The 24,115-nt window shown below is 43.3% G+C and overlaps 1 protein-coding gene across 12 annotated transcripts in view; it reads left to right on the top strand.

Moving 5' to 3' along the window:
• The window catches only part of SEMA6D (semaphorin 6D), a 55,048-nt gene that overhangs the window by 17,219 nt on the left and 13,714 nt on the right, over positions 1 to 24,115 (top strand). For 11 of the 12 annotated variants that reach the window (XM_062205841.1, XM_062205843.1, XM_062205849.1 and 8 more), the window contains exons 2-6: positions 22,443 to 22,604; positions 22,986 to 23,097; positions 23,655 to 23,715; positions 23,835 to 23,897; positions 24,007 to 24,108. In XM_062205841.1, the coding sequence (XP_062061825.1) occupies positions 22,496 to 22,604; positions 22,986 to 23,097; positions 23,655 to 23,715; positions 23,835 to 23,897; positions 24,007 to 24,108 (447 nt within the window). In that variant the 5' untranslated portion in view covers positions 22,443 to 22,495. The remainder of the gene's footprint in view (positions 1 to 22,442; positions 22,605 to 22,985; positions 23,098 to 23,654; positions 23,716 to 23,834; positions 23,898 to 24,006; positions 24,109 to 24,115) is intronic. The other variant, XM_062205842.1, reaches the window with a different exon arrangement.

Below are 24,115 nucleotides of genomic sequence, written 5' to 3' on the forward strand. Positions count from 1 at the left end.
GTCTTTAAAGGAGATAAAATGAAAATAGCTTCTTTTTATTTGTTCTCTTCTAGTATTTGTCTATATAAATGTCTTTTTATAAAGTCATGATAAGAGAACATACAATTTTATCTGCTGATTTTCTCCTACTTCACTATTACATCATAAGCTGAAGATTACTAGTCTTATTATTTAAATGGTTGCATAATATTCCATGAGCCTGGTATAATGCCCTTTTCATTCTTTCTCCGTGTTTAGAGATTTAAGCTGTCTCAAGTTTTATCACCATTTTCAATAAGCTGTTTTTTCTAATAAGTTCTATTTTCCTTCCTACTTTACGTTGTTTGCTTAGGATAAGTTATCATAAGGGAAATTACTGAGTCAAAAGTTAGTAGTGTTAGTGCATGTGTATGTTACACATTGACAAATTACTTTGTAAAATGATTGTACTAATTTACCATGCCATGTGCAATATATTTATTTCATCTCAACTTCAGTAATACTGTATTGAAAAAAAAAAAAAAAACTCAAAACAAAGAAACTAATTTTGCCAGTGCAAAATTGTACTTCCTTTATACAATCTGATTTTCTGTGAATGCTAACCAGAAACCCGATTTTTTGAGAGACTGGGACTAGACATATTAGGGACAAGTCTTGTACTGTTTGACACATAGAAGGACAATCTGAAGACTTGCTGGGGAATTGTCATAACATCTGTGCTCTGACTGAAGGTTCCCTTGTCTCTGCAATATATCCAGCCCTGACAGCTAATTTCCATCTTCAGCTGGACCAAGAGGAAGGAGCAAAGGAAGCAATATTTCAGGGTAGAGATAATACTGAGAAGATCCAGGAAGATTGTTCCTTAAACATGGAGTATATCACTGATCTAGCCGCATGTGAAACCAATCCAAAACCTAGTGTTTAAAACGGCTACATTTATTTAGGAAATGAGGCTGTCATTTCAGTAGAATGTAGCAGAGACAGGATACAGTTCTGAGGTGGCTCACTCACATGGGAGGCCGTGGACACTGCCTATCAGCTAGGAGCTCAATCAGGGCCAGGAGCTGTGGTGTGAGTTCTCTCTGGGTGGGCCTCTTCATGAAGGCTTCTTTATAAACAGCTTGGGCTTTCTTATGCCATGGTGGCTGGGTCCCAACAACAAGTATCCAAAGAAACAGGAAGTGGAAACTGTCACTTATGGAGTTCTGGGCCCAGAAATTGGCACAGCATTGCTTCCACTGTATTCTATTACTCAGCCACAGTCCCAGGCTCCCAGTTGGGATTTATATAAACATTTGAGGACCATGATTTCAAGCTGCCATTGGTATTCCCAGATCTTTCCTAGATACCTGCAGCACCATTGACCGGGAAGTAGGATAGGCCTGGCCTCCACTCCTGCTTTGCAGAGAACTCCAGGGTGGGCTTTCTGCTTACCTAATCCACTGTTTCCAGATCAAGGAATCCAGCCCTGTTTCTCTTGGACTAATATCGGCACTATGGAGAAGCTAGCAGTGGTCTGTCCTCATCCTGCCTCACCCCAGGGAGGCAGGTTGCAGGACTTTGCCATTGCCATTGCTCTTTTCTGTTAGGATAGATGTTACAGGTAGATGTGAGTGTGTTGATGCGTCTTGAGAAGAATAAATGGCATTAAGTATGTTTGGTGCATTTATACTGGCAGAATGCTTGACTTCTAATGAGAGTGCCACCTGATTACTGAGTGATTGATTTAGGTGTTTCTCTTACTGGTTCCAGGAAAAGGGAAATTATTTGAACTGCAGTTTCTTGGATCTGTTTTCCAAAGAACACTCCAAAAGAGAATTGGGCACATAGAAGAAGATACTGAAACCATCAGAGGTAGCCTTCAGAAAAGACTAGAATACCACGGTGTAGGAGACAACGCTGGGAAAGCATAATGGTGCTAATAATACAGTCAACAGCAATAATCACAATAAGCGCTATTGCACTTACTTGCACAGTTTTAAATGTTTTCTGTGTATTGAGTCTGCCACCCTCAAAACAGCTATTTAAGATGGCTGTTTAAATTTTCTGTTTTCAAAGATGCAAGCTGAAGTGGTCTTTCCAAGGTCACACAGCCAATGAGAGGTGGAATCAAAATGTTCTTGAAGTCAGCCCTGTTTCCTGGAGGAATTCTATGAGAGTGTTTATTCGCAGGTGTGGTAAGATGGGTCATCATCCAGTGTCTCCCTCCCTCCCAGGGTTTCATGCATTTACACTCCTTTTTCAACCACTTAATGGGGGTTGGGGTGAGGTGGGGATGAAAACTTCACCTTTTACTATTTTTTTATTGGCTGTTGAAAGAAGAAAGTAAAAAGAGCAGACAGACTGTCCAGAGATGGAGACTAGTGTGTGCTGCCCCCCTCACAGCCTCTCAGCCTGGACCACCAAACATGTAGAGGAAATAGTTCCAAAGGCATCCTATCTTTGCATCTGAAGGCTAGGAACAGAGGGAGCAGCTTGTTTGCTAGCAGGTGCACCAGAGCAAGGAGGCACCCAATATATAGTCTTCCTTGACTGTACACAACTCACAGACTTGAATGTTGGATTAAGGACAGTGGTGAAGAGGCCTCCAAGCCCTAGCGACCCTTCAACTCCACAGATGGATATAGGAGGAAGAGGTGGAAACCAGTGCCCAAGTAACTCCTAAGGAGGCAAGATCTTGGCTCACTTTCTGCATGAATCTCCTCTCACTATTTTTGCATAGAGATACGTATTTTATTTGATTTTTCTGATAACTACCTGCTAGATCATTAGACTAGAAGAATGAATGTAGAGGAAATAGTGCTTTTCACATCCTAAAATAACAGTAATGAAACCAAGCTAAAAATATGATAGTGCACTTATCTTAACAAATTATAAATGCCTCTATCTCCTTTTCTTTTCTTCCCCAGTTTTTTAAGAGCGTGATTACAAGACCACAGATTTCAGAGACAAATCGACTTAAGCCCCACTATTGAGTTTTGTGACCAAAGGCAGATTACATCATCTACAAGTTTGGAAAAATATCACCAACATCCTAGGGGTGCTTAGCACAATGCCTACTGCTTCGTTGGCTTTGAACCCTGACTTCTGATCATTATCTTTGCTACATTTCAGTATCTAATATCTGCATATTACACACAACTCCAGGTGTGTTGCATGAAAACACAATGAGAATGTTACCAGACAAACTCCCCTTTCTTAGTGGAGTTGGCACTGGGAATATTTCGTGCATTGACCTGTGAACTTAATTCCATGGATAAGTCATGGATTCTACCTTCCAGGAACTCAGTCTAATCAGAAAGCTGGGCAAGTGGCTGGACAGTGCTACCTGCCATGGCAACTCCTCTATGGAAATGAGTGGAGAATCATGGGAGGAGACTGGGGAGAGGGATGGGACAGGTTTTAAAGTGGTGGTGAGCCCAAAGGAACAATTGGGAATTTGCCAGTCAGAGAAGCTGTGGAAGGCATTCCAGAGCCAGAGAGCAGCAAGAGCAAGGGGTAGGAAGCCTCAGCAGGGCTGGCAACTTGCAGAGTTGATGCGTAAGTGGAAATAGGAATGTGACTGATTATTGGAGCACAGGCACAAAGCAATGCCAGTCTACTGGGTTGAAGCAAACTTCGACTAAATAAAGCACTGATAATAATACTCCTTCTTCACACTTGAACAGCACCTTTACAGTTTACAAAGTATTTTTACTCAAATTTTCTCACTTGTCCCTTAAAAAAAAAACATGATGAGGTAGTCAGCAGAGATGCTCCCTTATCTCATCTGCAAGAGGTGAGACAGGAGGGAGCAGGAAGGCTGCAGAAGCCCACATGTGCAGGTGCAGGTGCAGTTGGTGCCTTGCTGCCAGGGATCCTCCTGTTATTACAGTGGCCTCCATTTCTTCTCCCTGGGGCAGTGAAGAGACACAGAGGCAAGAAGATGTGACCAACTCACTCAGTGAGGTACTGGTTAGGGCTTGGGAATTGTAGTTAGTGAATCTCTTGAATCAGGACCCCTTGTTGGGTTGGGGGTTGCATTTGCATTAATGGCTGCCTCTTCTGTTGAGTCCCTACTAATCAGAACATGCCTGGGACTGTCAGCACGCATAGCACAGAAGGGGCAGTTCTTCCTCTCCACCCAACTTGGTACAGACATGACCACTGAGAAAGAAACCCACAGGGTCATCCTGTCTTTCCACCAGTCCTGCTAGAACTTGTTGTTGCAACCCCATCTTGTCCCTATATCCTTTGTACAAAAAGAACTCATACCTTCCACCTTACCTGGTTTTTAATCCTTTGTTTTTATCCAAGCAATGCAAGTGTGTAGTAAGGGGAAGAAGAGAAGGCAGGAGGAGAAAGGAAGCAAATCACTTTTCCTTCCAAAGATAATTAGGCTAATTTCTCTTTTCACCATTGTTCAACTTTTTTGCATGTCTATAGCAACACTTTTTTTTAATACCACCCCCAGGATGCTTTCTGTGACTAAGATAGAATTTGGAGCCCCAAGTCCAAGGCTCTGCTCAATGTAGGAAAGGAATATCATTGGAATATTCTAAGTCCTATGTGGCGATTTCGGTGATCGCAAAAATCAGTGGAAGCCTTAATCTTCCTGTGGTCGTATCTGCAGCTCTAATGTGAATGCCTGCACATTTCATACTACAGCATGGTTAATGGGTTTGGTGTGTGTCTGTTCATTACCAGTGATCACGGGTGACCTATCATTAGCAGTTTATCATCAGTACACAAAGTGTTCTTTAGAGAGTTTCCAAATGTTTTCTTGACAAGAATTGCACACAACAATTTATTCAACAAATTTAAGCTAGTGGCTATGGTGTGCAGGTCCCACATCTAAGTCCCTGGATTTGGTTTCCAGCTCTGGGCCCTGACCCCAGCTTCCTGCATTGCGCAGAGGCAGCAGTGATATAGTTGGGTTCCTACAACTCATGTAGGATGCATGCATTGAGTTCCTGGCTCCCAGGCTTTTGAGGAGTGAACCAGTAGATGGAAACTCTGCCTCCTGTCTTTCTGAGAGGACACAGCCCCTGCACACAAGGCAGTCACACTGGTATGGGGGTGAGTGAAGAAATTGGGAAAATAAGGAAATGCAATGCTATGTAGAATGTGCTCTGATAAAAGTAAGCACAGGTTTTGGTGGCAGAGGAAGGACAAGGGGGAGGATCCTGGTAAGAAGTGATTTCTCATTGGGATTCAGCCATGGGAAGGAAAAGGAAAGAACGCAGAGGGTGTTCCAGACCTTGAGAACAAAACATGCAACAGCAGAAAGTCAGGAGAAGCCAGGCCTGATGCTGGACTGATAGGGCTCCTTGCACGCCCAGAATACAGGGTGGTAACAGAAGAGCCCCCCACTGCTGTCCCCTGGTCTCTCCTGGGCCCTACAGTTGTCAGGCCACTGCTGAATGTCGCTGTGGAAACTTGTTTTTATTTTTGTCTCTCAACTCCATTTGGAGTCTCTCTGAGGTTTGCCATAGGAGTGACAGGAAGAATAGTGGATCTGCAGATGAATGAGCCAGAAGCCTCCCACTTGCTGTAGAGCCTCAAGAAATTCCTTAAAATCCGTGCCTGAAAGGTGGAGACTAGTTCAGCATTTACCAAGTCAATAACAGGTATCAGACCCTGGGAAGGGTGCACAGTTATGAAGATGAAGCAGATGAAAGGGCTTCACTGGAGATGGAAATTCTATCCCAAACCTTTAAAGGACAGCATAGCTAAGACACCTGCTTTGAAAAGCATTAAAACCCATCCAAAGCTGAAAGTTCCTTCCTGGTCTAGCTTGCGTATGGCTGAGACTGGGGGCCTGATATCCCTCATGTAAGTTTATGGAAATATTGCCATCAGCTATGTTTGGGGGTGCAGAGCGGGGCTGAGAAAACTAGATACAGATCCTGAGTGTATGTGAAGCGCCTTGTGCAGCATATCATACTATGTAAAGGAGACGTTAGACAAGATGCGTTCACTGGGGGGAGGAGAGGCCTGAGCCCCTAGCCCTGGGCCCAGGGAAGCTGCAGGTATTACTCCAAAGCTGTGTTTCCCAAGGCCACATGGTTATGGGAGAAGCACACCCTCTGCCATTCCATCTGGGACACCCTCAGAACGCCAAGTCCACATTTGTAAGTGCCAAGCAAGAGCTACTCCATGTTCAACACATCTGTCAGCTTGCACTACAAAGCCATGTGTGCCTGGCCCTTAGAGATCAGAGGCAGAGACTGCAGAGCTCTCTGCCTGGGGTTCAGAGGGAGCACATGCACTTTGTATCCTAGGCAACCCCAATGCTGTATGAAAAATTAAGAAGTGTGAATTGGGAATCATTTTACTTTGAGTAAATGGCCTTTTACAACCCGAGCACTAAACTCAAAATCATAAAATCTCACTTTTGGAAGAGACCTTTGAGATCTCCTACATTCTGGCTCCACCTCTCATTATACAGGTGAGGACGCTGAAGCTGCAGGAGGGGCTGGTTCCTCAGAGGCTAAGGCGGGAGTAGAATCCAGGTTGCCTAACTCCCTGTTATCTCCAGGTGTGTTTAATGTCTGGCCTAAGATTAACATCCCTGGGGTGATTCATAAGGAGAGGTGAGAATTAATGTAGATAAGGGTGCGTGATTACCTCTGGCGTAAGAACCACCAGCCCTTCCCCAAGGTTGTATCTTTGCTCTTGAACAGGCTGCCCAGTGCTCACCCCACCTAACAAGCATGATTTTGTGCTTGCCATGTGCCAGGTAAGCTCTTTACCGTGAGGGAGCTCTTGCAAGAACTCATTCAGGGATGACTCTAGACAACAATAATGTGCTGCATGTTTTGTTTAAAAAAAAAAAGCTAGAAGAAAGGATTTCCATGCTAAGTGTTTGAGGAGATAGATCTGTTTACCCTGATTTGAACATAATACAATGTATTCATGTATGCAGACATCTCATGGTATCTCATGAATATGTGCAATTTTTATATATCAGTTACAAATAAAATAAAACAGGAACTCAGGTTGCTACTGGTATTGGCTTCAGTTTACAAGGTAAAGAGAGATGAAAAGTGGTTAGCTAGCTTGTGCAAAGTCAGGGCCTGGTTAGACAGCCAAACCAGGGGCCCTCGCTCCGGCAGTCTAGCTCCAGAGCCCAGTCCTTCACCGCTGTCCACTTCCCAGCTCCAGTCAGCTTCCTTCCCAACAATAGCAAGGATCTAGCTTTGCTCACGCCCTCTTGGCCTGCCTTGCATTGATCTAATAAAAACTGGCAAGCGAGACTGTAAGGACTAGTATGTGTTTACTTAAACTCCCTTTTTATCTCTGCGGACCCAGAGGTTCCAAAAGTTCATCATCCATCAGATATAGATCCCAGACAAAGATCAGCACATGAGTCACAGAGGCTCTGATTCTAGTCCAGACTGGCCTTTCCCAAAGCTTTGCTGGTCATAAAATTTACTTGCTTCTCACTCTTGGTCACGACTTCATTCCTACTCCAGAATCATTCAGCTGAACCTAACTCAGCAGAGACTTCATTTCCATTGTGAGGACAAAATACATTTAAGAAAATAATCATTTTGAAAAAATATACCAACTCATAGGAAGTCACAATAATAGTTCAGAGAGTCACCCTTCACCCAGAAAGTACATTTTAGAAAACAGCAGAACTGATTAGGGAATGCTGATGTTGGTAATACTTTGGATCCTTGTGAACCAGCTGGCAATCCTGTCTACACTGGCAATAGACAAGCAACTGTCACTGTATTTTCAAATTCAGAGGACAGATTCAAAGTCCATATTTTTGGCGAACAGAAAATCAAAGGACTTGGATGAGGAATTCTTGGCTTTTTTATAGAGGGACCATTTTTCTTTCTTTGGGTTGTTAGAGTTTTAATCCAGGAAACCTTTCAACAGCTGCTTTAAAGCATGAACCTCTGGTGAGGTGGTTTGCAGGATACCAAGCACAAAGAAATGAGCTCCTTAAAACATAGTGAGTCCGGTTGTTGTTGGCAGTGATGACACACACAGATCCCTGGACTCTTGACAACTGGGTTCTGCACTGGCGTCACCATCCTTGGATCATACGTTGCTTAATTCATCTACGTCTTCCTTCCCTTTGTCAGACAGGAATAGAAGCAGCAGCATACCCTCAGCCCTTCTTGCCTGGGTATGGTTCGTATTTGGAAACCTGAAGAAAGCATTATGGAGGACATTGAAAGCTAGGGCCACATAGTGGTTGCATCAGACCAGTCAATGGAATCAGAACAAACATGCTCTACTCCTGTCATCCCAGCCCAGGGGGCAGAACCAGGCATAGACCCAGGCCCTATTATCCTGAACAGAATGTCACATGCAAGCCATATGGCAGCCCCAGCAGGTCATCTGGTAGAAAAAGCTGATGTTCCAAAGATAGGCTGAGTCCTTTGGCATCTCTGTCAACTCTCAGAGCCTTGAGTCCTGCCTTTGTTAGAATGGCTCCTTTTCCTGGAGGCAGAAGGGGAGCAGCCTGGGCTGGCTGGGACTGTGTGTATGGAGGAGATAACAAAGAAAAGGCTTTTCATTTCTCTTGTCACTAGTTAGCCTTGAAAACCCTTCAGCAGTCCTCCCCCAACAAAGGAGACAGCATTGTTCATTTCTGCCACAACAATCTCTCGCTTTGTTTTTGTTTTTTTTTTTTTTTTCTTTTTCAATTGCAGAGGGTTCCTGTGCTTTATAGTCTCACAAAGCCAGTCCTCATCTTGATCTCTTAAGAAGTTCATGTAGAGGCAGGCGTGTGGCCTAGCTACTAAGACGCCTGCTTCTCATAGAGGAATGCCTGGTCTGTACCCAGCTAGACCTGGATTGAGCTCCCTGCTGCCAGCATCAGACCAGTCCCTGGGCCCTTGGGCCACTGAGGACATTTGGAGAGTGAATAAGAAGATGGGAGCACACTTTGTGTGTGTGTGTGTGTGTCCTGCTGTTTGTCTCTATCTCTCAAGTAATGTCTCTGGCATTGTAGCATAGTGGGTAAAGCTGCCGCCTGCAACGCCAGCATCCCTGGTGCTGGTTCATGTTCCAGCTGCTCTACTTCTTTGACAGGCAGAGTGGACAGTGAGAGAGAGAGAGAGAGAGAGAAAGGTCTTCCTTTGCTGTTGGTTCACCCTCCAATGGCCGCCACGGCTGGCGCGCTGCAGCCGGCGCACCGCGCTGATCCGATGGCAGGAGCCAGGTGCTTATCCTGGTCTCCCATGGGGTGCAGGGCCCAAACACTTGGGCCATCCTCCACTGCACTCCCGGCCACAGCAGAGAGCTGGCCTGGAAGAGGGGCAACCGGGACAGAATCCGGTGCCCCGACCAGGACTAGAACCCGGTGTGCCGGCGCCGCAAGGTGGAGGATTATCCTATTGAGCCACAGCGCCGGCCCCAGCTGCTCCACTTCTAATTCCAGCTCCTTGCTAATGGCCTGGGGAAGATGGCCCAAGTGCTTGACCCTGCTACATATGTGAAAGACCTGGAGGAAGCTCCAGGCTCCTGACTCCAGCCTGACTCAGCTCCGACCATTGCTGCCATCTGGGGGAATAAACCAATGGATGGAAGACCCCTCTGTCTGTCTCTCCCTGTCTCTAGCTCTTTCAAATAAATAAATAAAAATCTTTTTAAAAATTTATAAAGAAAGGTTACTGTATTTTTAAGAAGACTTATTTATTTATTTGAAAGTCAGAGATCTTCTATCTGCTGGTTCACTCCCCAAAAGCCTACAACCAGCTGGGGCTTGGCCAGGCCAAATCCAGGAGTCTGGAACTCTACCTGGACCTCTTACATGGAATGTAGGAACCCAAGTACTTAAACCATCATCATCTTCTTCCTCCCAGGGTGTGTGTTAGCACAACTGCATCTGAAGCAGAGGTGGAAATCAATCCCAGGCACTCTGCTATGGGATAGATGTGGGCATACCAATAGGGAGGGTCTTCACTGATTGTGCCACAATGCCCACCCCTGGAAACTGATGTGTTTGATCTCTTCCTAGATGCAAGATTCTTTTTGCTTTGATAGAAGGTTCCTCTTTTCCTGAGTTTCTTGCATTATTTTTGCATGAAATGAGGATTGTTTCTAGAAGAATGTGGCTTTTTAAATGTTATCTGATTTGAGTTAGGACAGACAGGCAAAAACTTGTAGGCAAGTCGCTGGAATTATTCTCCCCAGAGCGAAGGTTCTGATGAGAGGTCAGATTCTAGGATCCTTTTCAGGTTTGCTGTGAATTTAGCAAGGACAGGTTAGGTCCTGTTTTCTGTCCCTTCCTGCCCAATTCTTTTTAAATTCAATTTCTTTTTGAATTGTTAGTATGTGATCAGAAACATTACAATTCAGATGGTCGTGTGCTTTGCTTTAACAAAAGTTAGGCTTAAAGTGAAAATCTTGCATTAAACCTGCTTTAATTTTCAGAACACATTTAAGTGGCTAGCTTTCTCATGCACATAAAATCTAATTAAAACCAACAAAACTGATCCCTCCCCACCTTTTAGGAAGATATTGGTTTTTTAAAAGCAAGGCACAAGGGGCCTGGCGCTATGGCACAGTAGGTTAAAGACATGGCCTGAAGTGCTGTCATCTCAAATGGGCACCAGTTGAAGTCCCAGTCACTCCACTTCTGATCCATCTCCCTGCTCATGCTCCTGGGAAAGCAGCAGAGGATGGCCCAAGTCCTTGGACTCTGCACCCATGTGGGAGACCCAGAAGAAGCTCCTGGCTTTGGCCTGGTCCAGTCCAGTAGTTGCGACCATTTGGTCGCTCTCTCTCTCCCTTTCATGTTCTCTCTCTCTCTCTCCTTCTCTCTCCCTGTAACTCTGCCTTTAAAACAAACAGAAACAAAAAAAGCAAGGCATAAACAAGGAAATTCCATAGCCCTCAGCCAGCTCTGTTCTTCCATGGTACCTACTGCCACTTTTCTTTCTTTTCTCTTCTGTCAGAATCAAGTCCTAAGAAAAGTTCTTATGTATTCATAGCAATTTCTGGCTTATGTTATGCTTTACTACTACTTACTTTTATAACTGGAAAAAAAGGCCATCAGTCAAAGAAAAGAGTTTCCCATTGCAGACTTTCAGGCACACACCAGCCAGTGAGTAGGGTTTTATTTTCTATCTGTTTCTTGGGAGATGGGGAGCCATGTAGGCTTCTTCTCATCTGCCAGTCCCGTATACCGTGCTCTCTAATCTCAGGAATAGCTTTGCTTCCCTGCCCTTTGTTCTGGGAAAGTTGCAAAATGAGCAGGAATTTCAGCGGGTGGTGAGAGAAAGCACTTAGTTCTTTGGCCTGTGTTGCCCATTTCTGGTGGATCAAAGAGAAGGTTTGTTAATCCCCGTTCAGGTGTGAAAAGAGACATCTGTTGCCATTTGTAAAGAACCTCCTGGTTCGCAGCGCCTGAAACTCATGGACCAGAGGCTCATGAGGATTATGTGTCAAAGCCCTGGGAAAATGACGGGAGGCTCAAGACTAGGAGTTTGGGGCAATGGTGAAGAGGTGCTGATTTGGATGTGGCTCGTGTACCACAGCTGAGTCCTGTCGTGTGTGCTAATAAGCATTCTTGATGGTTTCTTCCTGTATTCCTTAAATATTTCTAAGGACCTCTTAACCTTGGGGCAGCACAGTGTCTGTTGGAGGCCAGCATCTACATAGTATGATAGTGTGATTAGCCATCCAGAGCAGAGCAGAGCACCTGAGGAAGAGGGATTTGGGGTAAAGGGAAGAATGGGCATGCACAGTGGGCCGTAGAAGCTTGGGCAGATGAATAGGAAGGATGTTTTAGAGAGAATAGTGTGTGCAGAAGACCCTAGTTTGGGGTCAAGGTTACAGAGTCACAGTATATGAAACAGAGAAGTTGGCAGGAATAAGATTGTAGAGGGCCTTGTACATCTTGGAAGTGAATTAGGGCTTTACACACAAGCCCTCAGGAATCATAACTGTGCCTTTGGATAGCAAGGCAGCATGGTACTGTTTGTCTTGGAAAGATCATTTTCTTGGCTTTGTGAAGGATGAACTAGAAGTAACCAGTTAGGAGTGGATTCTAGAACCATGATTCGATGGAATCAATAGGGTGCACTGACAGTACAAAAGAGATTGACTCCTAGGTTTAAAACACAAGTGGATGAATAGGATCTGAAAAACCATCACTAATAAAAGTAACATTTAAAGTTGTTAGTTATCGGATGCTTCCAAAGTCCATAGGGTTTGTTTTACATGGATTATCTCCTTGAATCATCATAATAAAAGTGCTGTTGTTATTAATAGTAGACAGGAGAACTTGAGACTTTGAGAGGTTAAGTAACACATCCAAAGTCACATGGCTAGGAGTGATGTTTATGTATGTGAACCCCGGGCACATTCAGCTCAAAGCCTGTGCACTCCAGGGAATTCAGCAAGAGGAGAAGTCAAAGCAAGAGTGTTGTAAGTTTAGTTTTAGTCTCGCCAATTTAAATGACATACAGCAGAGTTAGACAGCTGGATCTGGAGGTGAGGGATGTGGTTGGTGCTGGACTTGTGGATTTGGGATTCGGTTAATTGGTGCTAGTGAAGAAGGTAGGTAATAGGAGGGAATCACCAGAGACTCGAGAGGGAACCATAGTAGGATGAGCTCGGGCAGGTGGCTGGAGTACTGGAGAGGTAAGCAGAACTAGGTGAGCCAGAGATGGTCTTTCAAGAACTGATGGAGAGACAATGTGATTACATGCCTCAAGGACCTGATGGAAGACTTAAAATAAGGGTTGGCCTGGATTTGGCCATGAGCAGTAGTCAGTGAGCAGGAGTTAAAGTTAGGCTGGGCTGGGTTAAAAAAAAATGTGATGTAAAATGGGAAAATGGTCTCAGACTTCTGTTCCAAGTCTGGCTGGGAAAGAAATGGGAGAGAAGAAGATAACAGCCAGGGGAGGTGCAACTGCTTATGATGGAAACCTCTGGAGATGCTCATTGCTCGTGTGTTCAGGGGAAGGAACCAGGGAGCAGTGGACTTTCACGGAGATTTTCATCCCAGAAGGTAGGGCACAGACACTTAGAGGACAAAGATATCCCCTACTTTTAATTTACCACTTCCCTTTTGTCACACGAAGAAACAGCCCAGTAACTTGTCTGTGGTCATTCGTGTGTGACCGGAGATCTGGTACGAGGTCTCTCCTCTCCTAGCTGCCAGTGTCCATGGGGGCGGAAGAATCCCTGATTTGCTCCTCAGGGTACCGAGTCCCCAGTTGTCCACAGTGGCTCCTAGAGAGGAGCCTTCAAGTGCATATCCTGCCGGCTTCTGATGTGTCAGCAGGGCTGCAGCTGCGTGCAAGGTGAGTCACAGAGATGCTTTGTCATTTCCTCAGCACGCCACTGGGCAGAGTTTGAGGTGGCTAATTATAAAGTGTTATTTTTCACAACAGAGCAGAAAGCCTCTCCCTCCAACCTGCACACCCAAATTCCCACAGAGAGGAAGGGTCTCTTAAGTCAAGGAGCTTTCGGCCCCTCTTCCTGGGCCAGAGAGAGGGAGGATTTTTTTTTTTTTTTGCTTAGCAGTAGATTCCTTACATGAAAAGTTGGTCCTCCAAGACCCTCTTAGCAAGTGAGCCTGGATGCAAGTAGCTACCCATGCTTTGCAGAACAGCCCGGAGGACCCTGTCCCAGCTCTCCTTAGGGGCCCTTTGGAGTCTGCACATGCTTACTGATGGTTACAGTCCTGTGTTCTCACCACCCACAGAAGATGAAAGGCCCTGAAGTCAGTGTGTTTTACCTTATGTCCCAACTGTTAGACTGTCAGCCTAATTGTCGCACCATTCTGATTAAATCCTGATGCTGATCACTGATTAAAATCCAAAGCCCTACCCAGAACACATTGCTTAGAATCTAGACAAGTGAAGGCTTTATAGACCTAAACCTGTCTTTTGCAATTAACTTGCAGTTACAACCTCTGTGTCTTGGTGGGCTCCAAGGAATAGCAACCAACTTGCTTCTCTTTGCTCCCCTGCAATCTACCTGAACCCACTGCTCCTTTTCTGTTTTGTCATGTGGAGCTGCCAAGTGGTAAATCCATAATTCCTGTAACTCCCAGGGCTGTCATTCTCATTGCCGTCATTGTGAACAGTACTCCCTGTAACTTCACAGATGACAGAGTGAATGGCATCTTATGGTGCAGTCCTAGTCCCATTCCCTCCACTTCCTGTCGTTCATATGATTCTTAGCAAGAACAGTCAGGGCTATTGGCCAGTCGAATCAGGGTGCCCCTCCTGCCTGGGTCAGCTGCCCTCTGTTTATTGTTTATTTAATAGTATTGTATAAATCTAAATTACACAGGAGTCCAAAAGGCTGATCTTGCCCTGAGAGATCCAGTAAGGCTAGAGTGATTCAGGAAACTTCACAGTTCGTTCATACTTGTGTCAAGAACTGATGACGTGAGACATACTTGTCCCAAGGGACTAAAAGACTTCCTTAGGCTTTGAGCAATTAGCAAGACTAACTAGGCCAAGACAGGAGGTGAGAGGGGCCACCTGAGGGCAAGTCTTGGGTGGCAAAGGTGACTGACACATTCCAGAGTGGACTAAGCACAGGGAAGCAAGACAGAGACCCAAGATAAGACTGGTGAGGGAGACATGAATAGAACACGAAAGGCCTGAAGGGCACATTCAAAAGACTTTGGCATTACCTAAGAGTAACAGGATATTACTGGAAGATTATGAGATACTATGACTGGGTTTATATTCTAAAAAGATAATTCTAGAAAATGACTGGGAGACCATCAAGGAGTGGATAGAGGAGAGTGAAAGGTCAGAAGCATGTGGTATAAGGGAAAACTGGAAACACCATGCTTTTAAAGCGGTGAAAGGCAACTGTGTCTGTGAAGCTACTGAGCAGCCACACACAAGAAGACTAGAAAGCGTCCATTGCATTTCGTGCCTGGGGATCACCCGTCTTTCCAGAGAGGTGTTACTGAGAAAGGATAGAGTTGGTCCTTGTATATAAAATTAAACTAAAAATGAACCATAATGAAGAAGGGGATGGGAGAGGGAGCGGGAGGTGGAACGGGAGTCGGGAAGGGAGGGTGGGTATGGAGGAAAGAACCACTATCTTCCTAAAGTTGCACCTATGAAAAATGCATTCATTAAATAAAAGCTTTAAAAAAAAACACACAGGAAGAATGAATAGGAGGTGAGGAGATGATGACAGTGGGCATAGGAAATTTTCTTCCAATGTCTGAGAGGAATCAGAGAGGTGGTGGTGGTGGGAAGAGGTTGTAGGGAACAGGAGGAGCTTTTTCATTTTTTTTTTTAACCTGAGACAGGCATGAGCACATTTAAATGCTGATATGTAGTATTTAAGTAAGTTGAAGTTACAGAATGTATCAGAGAAAGAAAGCAGTAGAATCATTGTCTCTGTATTCAAGAAAAGATTGAAGGGGTAGTGTGTAGAGCACATGAGGAGGAGCTGATGTGGTTGGTACTGGCAAGAAGCGAGGATTGCGGGTGTTCCCATCGGTGGCTTTTCTTTCCTACATGAAGCAGCTGTGGAGCAGAAGCAAAGAATGCAATAGAGTGCAGAAAAACAGCTTATCTGGCTCCAAGGAAAGCATGAGAGTTTAAACGCACTGATTCGGAAAATGGCAGCCTTAGTAGAGGAATGTGGAATCCTCATGGAGTGTCACGGTGCTACTTGTAATTGCTATTAAAGAATTCTGTTATAGTGTTGCCAGATCACCCAGAATGTGGTTGGCTTCCTGGGTTCAGCTCTCCTCGGGTAGGTATAGAAGGTGATTTTATCCAAGGAGAGAAGTTTGCAAGAAAGCCTGCCCAGGATGCTATTAGGCTGAAGGAGGTTGGGGCATAGGTGTAAGTAGTATCCGAAGGCTTGATTCCCTGACTGTGATCTCTAATGTTGAGATCAAAGGGACCCACACTGTGGCATAGTATGCTAAGCCTCTGCCTGTGGTGCCAGCATCCCATGTGGGCTCTGGTTCATGTCCCAGCTGCTCCTCTTCCAATCCAGCTCCCTGCTCTGTCCTGGGAAAACAGTGGAAGATGGCCTACGTACTTGGACCCCTGCACCCACATCGGAGACCCAGAAGAAGCTCCTGGCTCCTGGCTTTGGATTGGCCCAGCTTTGGCCATTGCAGCCATTTGGGGTTTGAACCGATGGATAGAAGATCTTTCTCTGTGTCTCTCCCTCTCTCTGTCCGTAACTCTACCTTTAGGTAAATAAATAAATATTAAAAAAAAAAAAAACCACAGATCAGACAAAGCTCCTGGTTAGATGAAAAGGGAGCAGATAGTGGACTAAAGGCCCTGATGAGAAGGAAGAACTGTTATAGGGAAAGTGGTCAGCCAGGCAAACTGGAAGGACAGGAGATTAGGATCAAAGCAAAAAAATGCTTGACGTTATGGATTTTGAAGTTAAGTTCCAGTAAGGTAACCATGGTCTGAGGCAACAGAAGTCTTCGTAATGTTAGAGAAAATGTCTAGGAAGTTATCAGGTTATCAAAGAATGAGGGGCAGAACCTCAAGTATGCAAAGACCTTTTTTTCCTAATACTGTGGATGCCCAAGGTCTGGAAGAGTCACTGGGAAATGAAAAGGAACCAGCTGCCCTTTCAGATCCTGAGGTCGGTGGAAGAAGAGGATCTAAACGGCTCATCTTTAAGAAGTGGCACCTTTAAGAGAGAGGTCGGGGAAAGCTGTGTTATCTCTGGGTTCTTTGAACTAGGAATAAAGTAAGTCTGCTCCATTTTGGAGTACTTTGAACTAATGTAGCTTTCAGAGACAAACACTGTATTCCAGTTTGGGTTTGCAAATAACAAATCTCTTGAGTTTTTGTTTGTCTAATGCATCTTTGTTTTAACCTTTATTTTAAAAGAATATCTCTACTAGTTGTAGAATTCTAGGCTGGAAATTTATTTTCTTACAGAACCTTGAAAATATCATTCTATGGTTTACAAACTTCCATTGTTTCTATTGATAAGTCAGCTGTCAAGATTATTCACACTTTTTTGAAGGCAACATGTCTTTTAGCTTTTAACATTTTCAAAATGTTTGTTTTCAGCGTCTTCATTATGATGTTTCTAAATGTGATGTTCTTTATGCTTAGAAGTTCTTAAATTTCTTGAATGGATGGCCAAGTCTTTTGTCACTTCTGCAATATCTTGTCAAATATCACTTTTGTTCATTTTTGTCTCTTTACTTTCAGGAACTGTAGTACGTCACATCTTTCATCAAGATCATACGTGTCTCCTACTGTTTTTCTCCTTTTTCCAATCTTTTCTCTCCATGAATCTGTCTGGTGACATCTTTTAAACAATTTTCATTTTACTAGTCATTTCTTCAGCTATGACGAATATTTTCCTAAGAAAATCTATTAGGAAGTTTTATTTATTATGCTTTTTTGTTGCATAATTTTCATTTCATTATTTTTTATAGATTCCAGTTTTCTGTTAAAATCCTTCATCTTACCATCTTGTTTTCTTGGACAAAATAAGTATAGTTATTTTAAAGCATATGAGGGTATTTAGGAAAGTTCATGGGAAATGTCATCCAAATATAAATTTATTTTGGTGCAAAAATTTTGAAACCCATACATACAAGAGGTCTTCAAAACATTTATGATGATACACATTATGAAAAATCTATGCATAGATTTCAAAATTCTTTTGCACCAAAATAAAGAGTTCCATTTATCCATAAGCTTTTTGAAGTGCCTTCACATTGATAACTAATATCTTGGTTAGCTATGGTCCTAGTTCTTCGTGTTTTTCCCGTAAGTCTTGGAATGTCCAGTAATTGCTGTTTGAATGTTGAGCAATGCATGTAAAAATTGTAGTCTCCTGATGATGTTATCTTGCTCTGGAGAGGTTTCACCTTACCTTTTCTGGTACGCAGAGTGGGAGATTATAACCATCTAATCTGGGACTTGTTGGAGTTTTTGTAAGGGTTGGTTTATTTCATGTTTTTCCTCTTTTTTTTAAAGATTCATTTATTTATTTGAAAGGCAGAGTTATAGAGAGGCCGAGGCAGAGAGAGAGAGAGAGAGAGAGAGAGAGAGAGAGAGAAAGGTCTTCTATCCACTGGTTCAGTTACAGTTGGCCCCAGTGGCCAGAGCTGCGTCTATTTGAAGTCAGGAGCCAGGAGCCTTTTCCAGGCCTCCCATGTGGGCGCAGTGGCCCAAAGACTTGGGCCATCTTCTACTGCTTCCCCAGGCCATAGCAGAGAGCTGGATCAGAAGTGGAGCAGCCAGGACTCAAACCGGCATCCATATGGGATGCTGGCACTACAGACCAGGGCTTTAACCCACAGCACCAGCATCCCTTTTCTCTCTTTTCAGGTGGAGCTTTATAGAGGTCCAAATAAGGCCACTTGGATGTTTAGTAGTAGTACCCCTTGGTGTGTCCTACATTTGAGCCTGCCAAAAGCTTGACTTTTCCTTATAACTGCACTTTGATTTTTAGAGCACTTAAGAATTAGCAAATCCCACGTTGTAAAACCAAGTGATGAGTATGGGCTCAGTTCCTTGCACCTCCCTCCTCTTAATGAGGATACTGCTGCTGAAATCCTAACTCTATTGGCAGCTCTGAACTCCTTTTAAGAGCTCTCCTCACTACATGTAGGTCTTAACATCAGTAGAATATAGGAGATTGTAATGCCCCTGCTCTCTGACTAAAAGAACTAACCTCATTTAGATATGCTCTTTACTGTAAGCTTACGCATGACAAAAGTGGTTCCCTCCTCCTACTTGGAGCCATCTACATCTAGGCGGTTGTGCCTTATCCTCTAGGAAACCCCTACATCATTGTGAAATGTATACACAGACATTTTTGAAAATAGTCATGCAAAACAGAATTATGAACATTGCTTTCTTTTCCTTCTTGGCTTTTCTACCAATAAGATTTAGCAACAGTAGTTACAATGACATTAGCTAAATATTTACTGTGAACCATATTCTGTGTTAAATGCTTTATATAGATTATCTCATTTAATTCTAAAGCAAACTGATGATAATTATTATTTTTAATGATAAAGATGATTATTCCCATTATACTGTTGAACAAACTGAGGCTTAAAGAGGTTAAGTAAAGTTCAACAAGTTTCCAGAGCCAGGAAGTAAATGGAAAAAGCAAGATGGAACTTGGATTTTTCTCACCCCAAAGTCCATGTTCTTTGCCAACCTACTGCCTCTTGGCTTACCCTCATTCAGCTTAACTGGTTTGTCTGTTTCACCGAGCCCTGGAATTGGGAAGCATTTCCTTAAATAAAGTGGGAGCTAACTGTTTTGCATGAAAACCTGTCCCCTTCCTTGCTGGTACATTTCTCTCAGGTATTTCCAAATTTTTGTCTCCCCTGTCTATCCTTCCTTTGAATCATGTATAATGTTAAATACTTCCATTTATAACTTCTATGGCAAATCTGAAAATAGGTTTTTTTTTTTTTTCTAATAAAGCTTTATACTGGGACAGGAAGCAGTTAGTGGAAGGACTTTATTTTTGGAGGATTAGATTGGGGGTGTTGTGGGGAGAAATTGCTTTCTGCAGTGTCAGATGAATGAGTTATAGGAAATGATAGCTCAGCCAGCAGCTCCGTGCTTGCCGGTGAGTCAGCAGTGTTCCTGTCTTCAGTCTCAATGCTCCCATCACAGCTGAGAAGCGCTTTTCCTGGGGAGGGTCTCTCCTTGCCCTGCTGTCTGGGACCTGGAGGTTCTGCCCACCTGATGGGAGCCTCGGCAGTTCCCCAGGAGAGGCCGGCGCCGTGGCTCACTAGGCTAATCCTCCGCCTTGCGGCGCCAGCATACCGGGTTCTAGTCCCGGTCGGGGCACTGATCCTGTCCCGGTTGCCCCTCTTCCAGGCCAGCTCTCTGCTGTGGCCAGGGAGTGCAGTGGAGGATGGCCCAAGTCTTTGGGCCCTGCACCCCATGGGAGACCAGGATAGGCACCTGGCTCCTGCCATCGGATCAGCGTGGTGTGCCTGCCGCTGCGCGCTACCACGGCGGTCATTGGAGGGTGAACCAACGGCAAAGGAAAACCTTTCTCTCTGTCTCTCTCTCTGTCCACCCTGCCTGTCAAAAAAAAAGAAAAAAAAGTTCCCCAGGAGAAGGAGACACAGGACTGACTCATTGTTTTCATGCAGATGTTTCTACATTTCCTGAGAATTGTTGGGTGTCCGTGGCGCTTCTTGCTGCCCAGCAGAAAAATCCAGCAGCGTTCCATTCAAAGGATGAAGTTTGGGATTGGTGCCATAGTGGGCTCTAGTTCTTAAGGCAACATTTTTTAATTTTATACTGCCTCAACTTTGGGGGTCAGTATAAATGAGAAAACTCTATGGAAAAGCAGGACAGGAAGATATTGCTTCATAAATGGCAGATGGGAAAAGATCTCCTTGTCGTGATGTTAAAAACAGGTGCATGTGGGACAAGACTAGAACCAAATCATCTTGGTTGTTGGGTTAGGATGGTGGAACCCTGATTGTTTTTAATTTTATTTTCTAGGTTTGATGAAAAGACACAAGTTGTAAAATTCATCCTGAAAGTAGTCCACTAGTATTTTTAAATAACTGTCCAATAGACAACAAAAATGGCTGAGTAGCCTTACTATGTTAGGACATCTTTTTCCCAGGCCCCGTTCAGATTCTTAATGTCAGTCTGGGCATGTGCAGGATTCTCCAGGAGGAAATGGGTAGGGAAGACTGATTTTATTCAGAATCTACTATGTGCTCAGCATTTAGTTCCATTCACTGGAGGAGAAATGCTGTTATCCACATTGTATAGCTAAAAAAGCTAGTGTTCAGAGAGATTGAAGAGCCTTTCCTGAGTCAATTAGCTACAAAGTGGTGGCCACCCCAGCCCACATCAGATGGACTCTAAAGTCTGTACTCTTTTAACTGAAATCTAAAATGATGTTGTCTCCAGTTCTTCACCATGCCTGTTTGTAAGGCATTTAACATGTTAACACTGCTGCATTAATCATCCATTAAGAAAAATTGAATTACAGTGTTAGTCTGTCCTTCAGAACTAAGATTCTAAAGCTCCTATTACTTGGTTCTCACTTTTATGAGAGAAGTACTTAAAGCATTGCACAGCATGCATGAGTGCACGTCCGTGTGTTTAACTTAAAGGAGGCCCAGCTAAGTACCTGGTTGAGTGTTTGCAGCCCCGCAGCATTTGAAGTGGTTTTTATGATTTCCCCTAAAGTCTTTAGTTGTGTGAGGCTGAGTATAAAGCTAGATATGTTAACTCTTCAATACAGTATCTGGGGGTGACATTGTTGATTGAGGAGGGGCTAGTATTTGGAAAGTCGATACAGCTTCACAAAAATATGCATCCCATTGGCTCATCAGGATCTTACTCTACTTTTTAATATCTTAATAACATTTAAAGATCTTTTATATTTCCTGACTGTTATTATTATGCCCCCAGTGTTACATTTTCTAGCTTTATTTAGGCATTGATATAGGGTATACTATACATATTTGATGTACAATTTAACATCTGTGAAGCTTTAATATAGATGAATATATCCATTTCCCCCAAAAAATGTTATGCAATGTTTTATTTTTGAAGGGAAAATTGAATTGTTTTATTTTCTGTATCTAATTTATTGAAAGCAGCCTGGACAGGGACTCAGATGATGTGAATCTGGATTCTAATTTTGCCTTAACTAGCTCCATGAAATTCAGTGAGTCCCTTAATTTTTCCAGCCCTTAGGTTTCTTATCTGAAAAATGAGGGGGTTGGACTAGATGGTCCCTAAGGCCCTCTAGCTCTGAAGTGCAATAAAGCTAAGAGGACAGGCACACTTAGGGTATTGGTTTGTGTCCAAATGGTGTGACGTAAAAATGTAGACATCCCTAGTGGCTAGGTGTCAGCTGTGCTGCTGCTTCTCTACCCCGCTTTATTCAATTGGTTATCATGAAATCATTTCATTTCTTCTGATTCCTTCCCACCCTGCCTCAAGGTCATTTGTGTCACCGTTTCCATATTATCTTACTGAAGCAACGGAATTATTCTACTTAAGAATTTAGGGCTAGGGCTTGGGTAACACCGAGAACTTGGCAAAGAGCTGGTGAGGGGGTAAAGAGACCATCAGTCGCCTGGATATTTTTGAGACAGCTTGGGCATTTTGTGGGGGGCACAGACAAGCTGTGTTGGAACTATTTCTGGACTGGGGGAAGGGAAGCAGATTGTAGTTTAATTAAAATTCTAGTCCCAACTTTGCCCATCTTCTTGCCAAGTCAGCAGCCAGCTTTTCTGTTTGTGGTTCTGGTGATTTTGCTGTGATGACATACACAGTTCCCTCAAAAATTCTTGCAGATTTGCCTCAACCATCAGTATGCTCACCAGATGCTTTAACCAGGCCTGGCACAGGGCCATCTTTTGCCTGTGTTTTTGGAGATACGTAATCCACCACTGCCAGCATTCCGGGGGCGGGGTGGGGGGGTCTTGGACCGAGCTGCTGGTGAAAATTGGGCTGATTACAAATGAGAAGAGTTTCATCGCAGCATAGAGATCTTTCCAAACTGCTTCTGTTTTTCAGGTAGCTGAGTGGGATTTCTGAGAAGGGGCTGCTCTGACTGCATCTGGCCCACCATGAGGTTCTTCTTGCTTTGTGCCTACGTGTTGCTCCTAATGGTGTCCCCACTGAGGGCAGTCAGCTTTCCTGAAGATGACGAACCTCTTAATACTGTTGATTATCACTGTAAGTTGTCTAAATGACTGTCTGCTTTTCTAAGAAGGAATCTGTTTGTTTGCATTTCCAGAAAAACAGTGAAATTTCATATGTCTTAAAATTGTTTTGCATATTAACTTATCTATGATCATTACCTAATGTTTGGGGAACATGGGACAGCTATGTTGGGTGTTTTCCTACAGCTACCTATATTTTGATTCTATATTTTCAGTTAAAAGAAAAATACCATTTGCTGGCATTCACCATCTTTCATTCATTTATATTCAAGACCTTAAGAGGAGAATTTAGTTAAAACCCTTCTACAACTAGTATATACAGCTAATCAATGCTGTATATTGATTCTTCAGCTCCATAATCCTGACTGATGGTTTAGCCCATTTTTACTTGCAGATTCAAGGCAATATCCGGTTTTTAGAGGACGCCCTTCAGGCAATGAATCTCAGCACAGGCTGGACTTTCAGCTGATGTTGAAAATTCGAGACACACTTTATATTGCTGGCAGGTAATTTTCCTCTCGTTGGTTTATTAGATTAAAATTCTTTTCTCTTGTGGTGCTTGCATTAATGTGTCTAGTTCATGAAAAACTAATATGTGATTGTGATCAAGAATTGCAAGTAGCCAAAAATATTCACCAAGAAGAGTCAGTGTTGTATACCAAGAACAAAATGCAAAACTAAAGCCTTCAGCAGTGCTATTTTTTTACTGCCATCGAGAAATCATACACCATTCTTTTTTCCCTAAAGCAGCAGGGAAAAAATATTTCTTTATTCTTCTTTAACTTAGAATTATTCAAGCAAACATTAGAAATATGTCTATGCTAATACCAAGTAGCAGTTTGACCTATGCCTGCAGAGAAGTGTTTTCTTTGCTCCCCGATGACAGCGATATATAAAAGCATCTCACTAATGAAAAAGTACTCTTTGTTGACTTTGTTTGAGACACAGAAAGTCCAGATGATCTCCAAAACACAATAAACGCAGATCTGTAAAAATAAAATAAGAAGCAGCTTAACATTTTTATGCATTCACATGATATGACTTATTGCTTGGTTTCCAACAGGGATCAAGTTTATACAGTAAACTTAAATGAAATCCCCCAAACAGAAGTAATACCAAGCAAGGTGAGCAGCTATGATTGCCAAATTTATTTGCATTCACTCAGAACTTGAATGATGTCCCCTTGCCCTCCACAAATGTTCCCAGTTAAAAACTAAACTTTGGTTTCGCTTGATTAATTCAGAAGCTGACATGGCGGTCAAGACAACAGGATCGAGAAAACTGTGCTATGAAAGGCAAACATAAAGTGAGTTAAAAAGTCAGGAGCCTGCTAGATTTCACCTTTCTGTGCAATTGATACTACAGTGTCAGCATATGATATGTCTAATGTTAATGTAATTCTTACTTATTTTTAGGATGAGTGTCACAACTTTATCAAAGTATTTGTTCCAAGAAATGACGAGATGGTTTTTGTTTGTGGTACCAATGCATTCAATCCCATGTGTCGATACTATAGGGTAAGTG

This window comes from Lepus europaeus, chromosome 11 (assembly GCF_033115175.1).
Source record: "Lepus europaeus isolate LE1 chromosome 11, mLepTim1.pri, whole genome shotgun sequence".
In the NCBI taxonomy this organism is placed as follows: Eukaryota; Metazoa; Chordata; class Mammalia; order Lagomorpha; family Leporidae; genus Lepus; species Lepus europaeus.